The sequence below is a fragment of the Dipodomys ordii genome, unplaced genomic scaffold (genome assembly GCF_000151885.1).
Source record: "Dipodomys ordii isolate 6190 unplaced genomic scaffold, Dord_2.0 Scaffold66, whole genome shotgun sequence".
Classification (NCBI taxonomy): domain Eukaryota; kingdom Metazoa; phylum Chordata; class Mammalia; order Rodentia; family Heteromyidae; genus Dipodomys; species Dipodomys ordii.
In genome coordinates, this window is record NW_012267282.1 from 5,364,458 (window position 1) to 5,374,223 (window position 9,766).

At 49.1% G+C, this 9,766-nt stretch overlaps 1 protein-coding gene across 1 annotated transcript; it reads left to right on the forward strand.

Moving 5' to 3' along the window:
- Window positions 1-397: 397 nt before the first annotated feature.
- On the forward strand, window positions 398-8,926 carry Erp29 (endoplasmic reticulum protein 29). Its single transcript, XM_013023126.1, has 3 exons — window positions 398-617; window positions 5,894-6,032; window positions 8,287-8,926. Exons 1-3 carry the CDS (start codon window positions 486-488, stop codon window positions 8,787-8,789), a joined length of 774 nt encoding a protein of 257 aa, XP_012878580.1. The 5' UTR covers window positions 398-485; the 3' UTR covers window positions 8,790-8,926.
- Window positions 8,927-9,766: the final 840 nt, after the last annotated feature.

The window sequence follows — 9,766 nt, forward strand, 5'->3', positions numbered from 1 at the left end:
GCAAAGGAATTCCCAAAGCTTGGTCGCACACGCGCTTTGCGCCTCTCCTCACGCGACCGCCCGCGAGGGAAGCCTCGCCGCCTGCGCGTGCGCGGCAGGCTCACTTCGCCCCGCCTCCCTTGCTCACGTGACCCAGATCGCGCTCTTCGCGCCTCATCTCACGAGGCGCCGCCAACCCGGCCAACCGAGGCGAAACTAGCCGACTGCGCGTGCGCGACAGTCCACCCTCATCCTCCCCAGCTCACGTGATCCGCCGTCGCCGGTAGCCCGCGCGGGCATCTCAAAGAGCGCGTGCGCGACCGGTTCCACTTCCCCGTCCCGTCAGGAGGCCCCTCCCTCCCACCCTAGACCTGCTCCTGCTTACCCAGATGTCCGAGTGCGCACGCGTGGCCCCGCCCTTCCAGTCACGTGTCTGCCGGCTCCGCGCGTCCTCGCTACAGGTTTCCCACCACCGGCTCCCGGAATCCGGCGTTCTGGCTGCCGCCATGACCCGCGCCGTCCTTCTCTCTCCACTGCATCCCCTCCTCCTGGGGCTCCTCCTCCTCTCCGCTCCGCAGGGCGGCAACGGCCTGCACACCAAGGGCGCCCTTCCCCTGGACACGATCACTTTCTATAAGGTAACGGGGCCGGGGACGTAGCGCGCAGGTGGCGCCCGAGCGGGGAGGGGACCCGTGGGACCGCGAGCCCGGGGCGGGGGGGGGGGGGGGGGAGACGTTGGGCGCGGAGGGCTGGGAGGAGGCGGCGACCGTGCCGAGACCACGTCAGCGCTTCCCGCCATCCTGTAGGCCCCGTGGAGTCCGGGGCCACCCGGCTCCTCGCGGCCGCGGAGAGTCGCGGAGGTGCGGCGGTGAGGGCCCTGTGCCCGCCTCTCCTTTGCCGGTGGGGCCGGGGCCGGGCGCGGCCCAATCCCCGAGCGAGGTCCGCGCCTCGGCGCTCCGCGGGGCGCTCGCTCTGCCCGGGGAGGGGGCTGCAGCCTGCTCTGCCCTCCGTCAGCCGCACCCATCTCCCTGAAAAGCGCCTCCGTTTAGAGTAAGCCCCACGGACGGGGTTTGGGGCCCAAGCGATAGAATGTCTGCCTAGCAAGGGCGAGGTCCTGAGTTCAAATCCCAGTACCACCACCGCCAAAAAAAAAAGCTCCAGGCCCGGCTCCGGTCCCGCACCCCTGTAGCCACAGCTGCTCAGGAGGCTGAGATCTGAGGATCACGGTTCGAAGCCAGCCCGGGCAGAAAAGTCCATGAGACATATCTCCAGTCAGCCACTAGAAAGCCGGACGTGGCGCTGTGGCCCAAGTGGTAGAGTTCAAGGCCAGTGAAAGAGCTAAGAGACGGCGCCCAAGCCGAGTTCAAGTCCCACGACCTACCCCCCCCCCCACACACACAAATGCTCCAGTTTAACCACTCTTTTTAAGGGAACATCCTGGGTTTGGGACATCCTGCCACCATTCCCCTTTCTTAAATTGTGGGATCCTGGTCTGGGTCAACAAGAGAGTGGAGATATTGAAGGCTGAATGTAAAAACCCCTCTTCTATCTGTCCACAGCCACGAGCCACCTTTAACTTCCTGTAACTAGGCAAGCTACTTGTTGAGATAGTTAAGTTTCTTATTTTGTAGTCGTTGGGGGGAAGTGATACCAAGAAGTGGCATTCTAAATATGTCTCTCCAGTGGTCGAAATCTTCGCTTATGGTCTGGTCACTTGTTCTAGTAATTTCCCAGTCTAGGTATAACAGGTTCATCACAAAGTGTGACAGAGAGAGACATTGTACCATGAGACTTACCAGTGTTTCCTCATCAGTGTGTGGTTCCGTTTTTACTGCTATGACCCTGACCTAGGCTTTCAGACTAGCTTCTGCACTGAACTGACCTGTTTCCACCTCAAAGCAAGTCTTAGATGATCTGCCCCAGCCATACAAACCGTCCTTCTGGCCTTCAAATACTCCTAGTTTCTTAGTGCCAGTACACTAGCTGATTCTTGTGACTGGAACTCCCCCCAACTCCCCAGGATTGAAAAGCCAGTTACTTCTCTTTGAGGCTTAGGTTAAAATGTTACTTCCTCAAACCCTAGGTTTTGGACACTCCTAGGCCAAAAGGTTAGGCATTGTTTTTTCAGTAGGGTACTTTAACTGATTGTTTTTTCCTTCCCAATTTTATCATCTGTCTTCAAACTAGCTTATTACATACCTGTGAAGCACCAGGTCGCTTTTGTTGCTGACCATGCACACAGCAGGTGTGTGAGAAGTTCAATAAAAACAATTGGTGAAATGAATGATTAGGTGTTTCCTCCAGTCTCTTGCAAAATGGCACTCTCCTCACTATCGAACACCGCGGGTTTTTTTTTTTTCTTTTCTTTTTTTTCTTGGGGGGGGGTCCAGTTGTGGGGCCTGGACTCTGGGCCTGGGCACTGTCCCTCAGCTCTTCAGCTCAAGGCTAGCGCTCTACCACTTGAGCCACAGCGCCACCTCCAGCTTTTTTCTTTTTGCTTATGTGGTGCTGAGGAATCAAACCCAGGGCCTCATGAATTCTAGGCAAGCATTCTACTACTGAGCCACCTTCTCAGCCCTCGAACACTGCGGTTTTGTCCAGCAGCCTTGTTCTATGCTTTGCCTTTTAGGGGTTTCTAATACCTTTTTGTTGTTGTTACCCTTTACAAACAGTGAAATGTCCACTCCTTTAAATAAGACCCTGTCTATTTTGAATGGTGTCTGGTCCATAATGGACCCTTTGCAACATTTTTTTGTCAGTTGTGGGGATTGAACTAAGACCCTTAGGTGCTGTCCCTGAGCTCTTTTGTTCAAGGCTAGCGTTCTGCCACTTGGAGTCACAGCTCTACTTCTGGTTTTTGAGTGGTTAATTGGAGATAAAAGTCTCACTTAGACTTTGCTGCCCAGGCTGGCTTTGAACCGCAGTCCTCAAATCTCAGCCTCCTCAGTAGCTAGGCATAAGACACCAGCACCCTACATTCCCAGAGCATCTTGAGTTACATACCAAGTTTATAGCCAACATGGGGTCCATGGTGAGACCTCTCTAGATGAATAAATGAAAAAAATGAGTCCAAAAATAGTCTCTGCTTTGAAGAAGGAAGTTGTTTGGTTGTAGGTAAAGTACCACAGTTACCTCAAAGATGAGAGAAGTGTGATTTCTAAAGCAGTTAAATACAGACTGCATAGAATAGAAAGTTCTTCATGCAAGTATTTGTTATTCAAAACCACTGCTTTATCCTTGTTAGCTAAGAATGTTGAACGTAAACATTTTCAGTTGTAGTGGTATTAGATTACTGTATGATTATTAATTTTGTCCTGTAATATAAGTATACTCCCCTCCCCTTTTTATTTTGCAACGTGGGAGGTGGGGGGAGGTCCAACCCAGGGCCTCATGTATGCTGGCAACCACAAACCACTGAGCTATGTCCCCAGCTCAAGTGTAGGCAGGTATTTGTGCAGGGAGACAGGTATGTTTGGGGTTTTTTTGTTTTGTTTTTTGTGGGTCATGGGGCCTGAACTCTGGGCCTGGGCACTGTCCCTCAGCTCTTCAGCTCAAGGCTAGCACTCTACCACGTGAGCCACAGTGTCACTTCCAGCTTTTTCTGCTTTTGTGGTGCTGAGGAATCGAACCCAGGGCCTCATGCGTGCAAGACAAGCACTCTACCATTGAGCCACCTTCCCAGCTCTATAGTTTTTGGGTTTTTTTTTTAAAGCATTTTCACCCTCCCCACTCCTACCTCTAGATCGTAGCACCTGCTTCCGAAGATGAGCAGAGTTCTGTTCATTCATCATACATTTCCAGACATGATGGGGCCCTAGGGATACAGAACCTAGGCCATAGAATGGCTGTATTCTCACCAGCATCTGTCCTAGTGGAGCGGATAGAAGCAAGCCAGTGGAAATTTCAGAGTGATAAACGCAGTGAAGAAGAGACATCAGGATGGAAGCTATGAAAGGAATGATGGAATATTAGATGATTAGTAGACTGTTAGAAGGCGACATTTGAACTGAGGCTTGTCTGAGAAAGTGGTGGCCTAGGAAGAGAATTCCAGCCAGCATAGCAAGCGGGGGTACAGCGCACTGCACTGAAACAAGGCCAGTTGAGCCACAGGGATGTGATCTGGTTTATATTTTAAGACTACCTGCTTTTTCAGCCCCTAAAACTCTGGCTTTTGGGTGTTAGTGACCACTCACAGCTTTTTCTGGAGGCTTCTCTACCTTGCATGTCTAGGCATTGTTAATAGTCTCCAAAACCTAAAGCCAGATGGACATCAATATACAAGTAGGGACCAACAAAAACATTCATTTAGGTTCTTTGGTTTCTGCTGGAATTATGTCATCTTGACATAATTATGGGTAGTGACTGCCTATGCTGAAAAGCTGAAAACCTGACAATGGTGATCACTAGAATAGAAAAAAAAAAGTTATGGGAGGAGAAGAAAGCAGTGTTTCTAACTAAAGTACCATCTACAGGAGCCCCCGAAGTAGAAACCACCACGAGTATTTGTCAACCTATACATGTTTTCTTTTTTTTTTTTAGGGGGGGGCAGTCCTGGGACTTGAACTCAGGGCCTGAGCACTTTCCTTTTGCTCATGGCTAGCACTCTACCATTTGAGCAACAGAACCACTTCTGGCCTTTTCTGTGTGTCTGGTACTGAGGAATCGAACCCAGGGCTTCATGAATGCTATGCAAGCAGTCCACCACTAAGCCACATTCCCAGTCCGATACATTGTTTCTATTCAACCCTGAAGAGGTATGAAATTCTAGCTAGGCACTAATGATTTAACACCTGTAATCCTAGCTACTCAGAAGCTGAGCTCTGGAAGATGGCAGTTCAAGGCCATCCTAGGCAGAAAAGTTCACTAGCCTCCCCATCCCAAAATATTATTTATTTATTTATGTTGGTCATGGGGCTGGAACTCTGGGCCTGGGCGCTGTCCCTCAGCTCTTCAGCTCAAGGCTAGTACTCTACCACTTGCGCCACATGCCACTTCCAGTTTTCTAGTGATTAATTGGAGATGTGTCTCATGGATGTGTCTCATGCTTGGGCTGGCTTCAAATTATGATCCTCAGATCTCAGCCTCCTGAGTAGCTAGGATGACAGGTGTGAACCACCACTGGCACCCTGCTCATAAAAAAATCTTATAAGCATTAGACTAAGGCAAAGAAGCCAGATACAAAAGGCTCTCTATTGTGTGATTCTATCACAATAAGCAAATCTATAAAGCTGCTGGGGGCAGGGAGGATGAGGTGGAGTACTTGCCTGGCTGCCACAGGGATTGGGGTGATGACAGTGATCTGCAAGTAGCTAGTATTGGGTATATAACACTGTCAGCACACTAAATCAGTATATCTTAGGCGAATTTTACTGCAATGGAAATGAAAATCTTGGTCTTCACAGCTTAGGACCCAGACGTCCAGTTCAAGGGAGCTGTGGTCTGGGGAGGGGACACAGGCCCAGCACGGGTCGTTCACCAACTTATCTGCCTGAACTTGCCTAGTTCACTTAGTCGACTCCTTTCAGATGGTTTGTTTTTGTCAGATTTCTGGTGCAGTGGGGTGACAGCAGGTGTGATGAGACAATGGAGTGCATGCTAAGGTCTTCTGGAACTTTCCAAAAGGGACTTGAGAACAGAGGCACTCATTTTGCTTCCCTATAACTTTGTCTATTCTAGATAGTGTTGTACATGTTCAGTTAGTGTGAACATACACCTGAGGTGCCCAAGGCTTAGCAGACAGTCACGAAATTAAGTGACTCAGTGGGTGAAATGAGTAAATAGTAGTTTGTGAGAGCCCGTCTCCTTCACGGGCTTGCTTGTTTCCAATGTTTCTGAAACAGGGGCCCCTTGGGAAAGAGAAATAGCCCCCCATGTTCCCGGAACACCCCACTTGCTCAGCTCTATGCGCCCTCAGGTCATTCCCAAAAGCAAGTTCGTCTTGGTGAAGTTCGACACCCAGTACCCCTACGGTGAGAAGCAGGATGAGTTCAAGCGCCTGGCTGAAAACTCGGCCTCCAGTGATGATCTCTTGGTGGCAGAGGTGGGGATCTCAGGTATGGATGAGCAGGATGACTGGGGAGGGCAGAGAGGGAGGAAGTTAGGAATGGTGTCCCTGCTCCCAAGGGAGAATAACCAGGGTCTCCCCAGGTGAGCCACTCCCAAGGGTTTAATGGGATTGTGGACATCAAGAATTCATCAAGTAGATTCTGGGCCTTTGGAACCTGAGGCTTAGCCTTGAAGTCTCCTTCCCCCAACCTTTACCTTCCACTTGGCTGGCCTTCAAGGTGCTGAGAACTTTGAAACTTCCCCTGAAGAGGACTGGGCCATGGGGCCTTTTAGTGGAGCAGCATAGTTGGCTCTGTCTTCACCTTAGCATTTATACCAAAACCAGGTCTGGGATGTGCTCAAATGATTGGAATTTGGCTTTAGCTCGAGTACACTGGCTTACTGTTAACTCAAGGGCAGCTCTGAACCACACTGACTTCTTTTTGGTGCCAACCTCAGGGTTTGAACTCAGGGCCTACGGGCTATCTATGAGCTGTTTTGCTCAAGGCTAGTGCTCTACTACTTGAACCATAGCTCCACTTCGTTTTTTTGGTGGTTAATTGGAGATGACACTATCACAGATTTTTCTGCCCGGGCTGTCTTTGAACCATGATCTTCACCTCTTGGTCCCCACAGTAGCTAGGATTACAGGTGTGAGCCACCGTGACCAGTCCATAGTGACAGCTTTTAATAATAAATGTAATAATTATCAACACTTAACAGGCTATACAGGTATGATCAAATTTTTCATCAATTGAACCCTGCTTGAGAAACAAGATGCGTTATCTCCACGTTCCATTTGAAAAGCTAAAGCCCTAGAAATTTAGTGACCGTCTGGCCCTGGGGTGTGGAGTAACTTCACCCAGTACTCCTAAGTGTTTTTCCTGGCGGCTGTGATCTCCCGGCCTAGAGACCTGCTTTCCCGGTACAAGGCTGGCACTTACCAAAGCTTGGTCATGGTAGAGATGGCTGGCATACTTTGGGGCAGCCAGTCAATTTTAACTGACTTCAGTCAATTCCCTTGGTCCTTTTTGAATAATGAATAACAATAGCTAAATGTTCACCCTGGTCACTGTGCTGTGTTTTATGTGTTTCCCTCTGTGATGAGTCTGGAGGAACCACTTCATAGAGGCATTGTGCCTCCCCCACACCCCCATTTTTTTTGTCATGACACTTGTTGCCAAGTGCACACCTTTAATCCCATGGCTTGAGGCCATCCTAGGAAAAAACCTAGCAAGACCTTATCTCAAAATATAAAAAGTCAGGGGTGTGGCTCAGTAACACAGTTGCCTAGTAAGTGTGAGGTCTGAGGTTCAATCCTCAATACTGTAAACAAAAAACACAAAAACAGCCCACTTGCTTATATTAATATCAACATTATTGTCCAGTAATAGTCAGTTGAGCCATTTCTTCTTGCCAAAGTATAAGAAATGAATTAATGGGATGGGAAGGTGGCTCAGTGGTAGAGCGCTTGCCTTGCATGCATGATGCTCTGGGTTCGATTCCTCAGCACCACATAAGCAAAAAGAAAAAAAAAGCCGGAAGTGGCGCTGGGGCTCACGTGGTAGAGCACTAGCCTTGAGCTGAAGAGCTGAGGGACAGCACCCAGGCCCAGAGTTCAGGTCCCACGACCGGACCCCCTTTCCCCCCCCCAAAAAAAAGAAATGAATTAATGCAGCTTTTGAGGACTGGTGTTGACTCTTAGGAAGGACAGATTTTAGCATAGAGTTCTTACCAGGTCTCAAGTACACAGGGACTTCCTCAATGATCACTTGCTTCAAGCCCCCATTTGTACAAGCCTCCTGTCCTCCAAACTCTACAGAGCTTCTGTGCTTTGGACTGCTTTCTCCCTGAGACATGCTTCCCAGATCTTCATGTGTTTGAGGGACATTCAGGTCGCTTGGCTGCTGGTACTTTCAGGCAAGCTCTATGATGACCTGCAATGGGCTTTGTTAGTGTTTTCATTGTGTCACGAGTCAGTTCATTTTACTTGTGCACTATCTCTCTTCTCACCTTTAGAATGAAAGAACCTGGATTTCTCACATTTTGAATCTAGGCCTCACACCTAGAACAGCTTTTGGCATCATACATAAAGATTAAATAACTTGATTAATGCCATAGTTATCCATGGCATAATTAGAATTCAGAACCTACTTTGAACTGCTCTACAGCTAAGACTAGTCCTCTCCACTCAGCCCCCAGAGCAGTGTTCTGCCCCAGATGGATATAGCCTTGCACCTCATCTCTGGTTTCTGCTCACAGATTACGGTGACAAGCTGAACTTGGAGCTGAGTGAGAAATACAAGCTAGACAAGGAGAGCTACCCAGTTTTCTACCTCTTCCGGGATGGGGACTTTGAAAACCCAGTCCCCTATAGTGGGGCGGTAAAAGTTGGAGCCATCCAGCGGTGGCTAAAAGGGCAAGGGATCTACCTGGGTATGCCTGGCTGCCTACCTGTGTATGATACCCTAGCAGGAGAGTTCATCAGGGCCTCCAGCATGGAGGCTCGCCAGGCCCTCTTGAAACAGGGGCAGGACAACCTCTCAAGTGTGAAGGAGACTGAGAAGAAGTGGGCTGAGCAGTATCTAAAAATCATGGGGAAGGTGTTAGACCAAGGTGAGGACTTCCCAGCGTCTGAGATGACCCGGATCACCAAGCTGATTGAGAAGAACAAGATGAGTGACGGGAAAAAGGAAGAGCTCCAGAAGAGCTTGAACATCCTGACTGCCTTCCAGAAGAAGGGGGCTGAGAAGGAGGAGCTGTGAAAGGCTCCAGTTTCCTAGGGTTTGCTGGGGATAGGGAGGGAAGAGTTACCTGTTGGCCTTGAGACCTATGTAGTATGGATGGGGGGAGGGGGGTGAGGAGTTGGAAAAGGTGTTATTAAACCTGAGCCCTGAGTGTGTCTGGACGTTAGCCATGCTTGGGTATCTCTCAAGCCCATCTGGGGAGAGCTGATGGCTCCACTCGGACAGCCAGCAAAAGGCCCCCTGGGAAGGAATTGGTGCTATATAAAGAGGGTACTGTCCACATCCACTACGAGAAGTTTCTGATCCAATAAACATCCCTGTGTTTGGTTAAGAGCTGCAGCCATGTGGGTTTCTTTGAATTATACTTAGGCTTTTTTGGATTTTTAAGCTGGTATCTACTCCAGGTTCCTGGTAATCCTGCTGCAAGGCAGATTCTAGCACAAGAGAAAGCCTCTGTTGATTTCCACTTGTTATTTTCTACTCTTGTAAGTTAACTGTGGCTCTTAAATATGTTGCCTATCTTCTTGTCCTTAAAATTCAACACTAAAGAACACAGCAGTTAATTTTCATGAGCTAGGTATAGTATTTCTTAGTTTTACTGATAACCTTTTTAGAGTTTTAGAGAACTAGATGATATAATTCAGTCCAACTTTAAAGTTTAAAAAATATTTTCTACTGGCCACTGGAAATGCCATCAAACTGCATCAGAGATGATAATGTCTAATTTGTACACCAACAAAGAAATGCAAATTACGGGCTGGGAAGGCGGCTCAGTGGTAGAGCGCTTGCCTTGCATGCCTGAGGCCCTGGGTTCGATTCCTCACATAAGCAAAAAGAAAGAAGCCAGAAGCTGCGCTGTGGCTCAAGTGGTAGAGCACTAGCCTTGAGCTGAAGAGCTGAGGGACAGTGCCCAGGCCCAGAGTTCAGGCCCCACGACTGGACCGACCCCCCCCCAAAAAAAAAAGAAATGCGAATTACAAGGAGTTGGCAAATAA

Coding starts and splice junctions, on each gene's coding strand:
- Erp29 (XM_013023126.1), top strand. CDS start 486: ATGACCCGCGCCGTCCTTCTCTCTCCACTGCATCCCCTCCTCCTGGGG. Junction 618..5,893: donor ACACGATCACTTTCTATAAG/GTAACGGGGCCG, acceptor ATGCGCCCTCAG/GTCATTCCCAAAAGCAAGTT. Junction 6,033..8,286: donor GGCAGAGGTGGGGATCTCAG/GTATGGATGAGC, acceptor TTCTGCTCACAG/ATTACGGTGACAAGCTGAAC.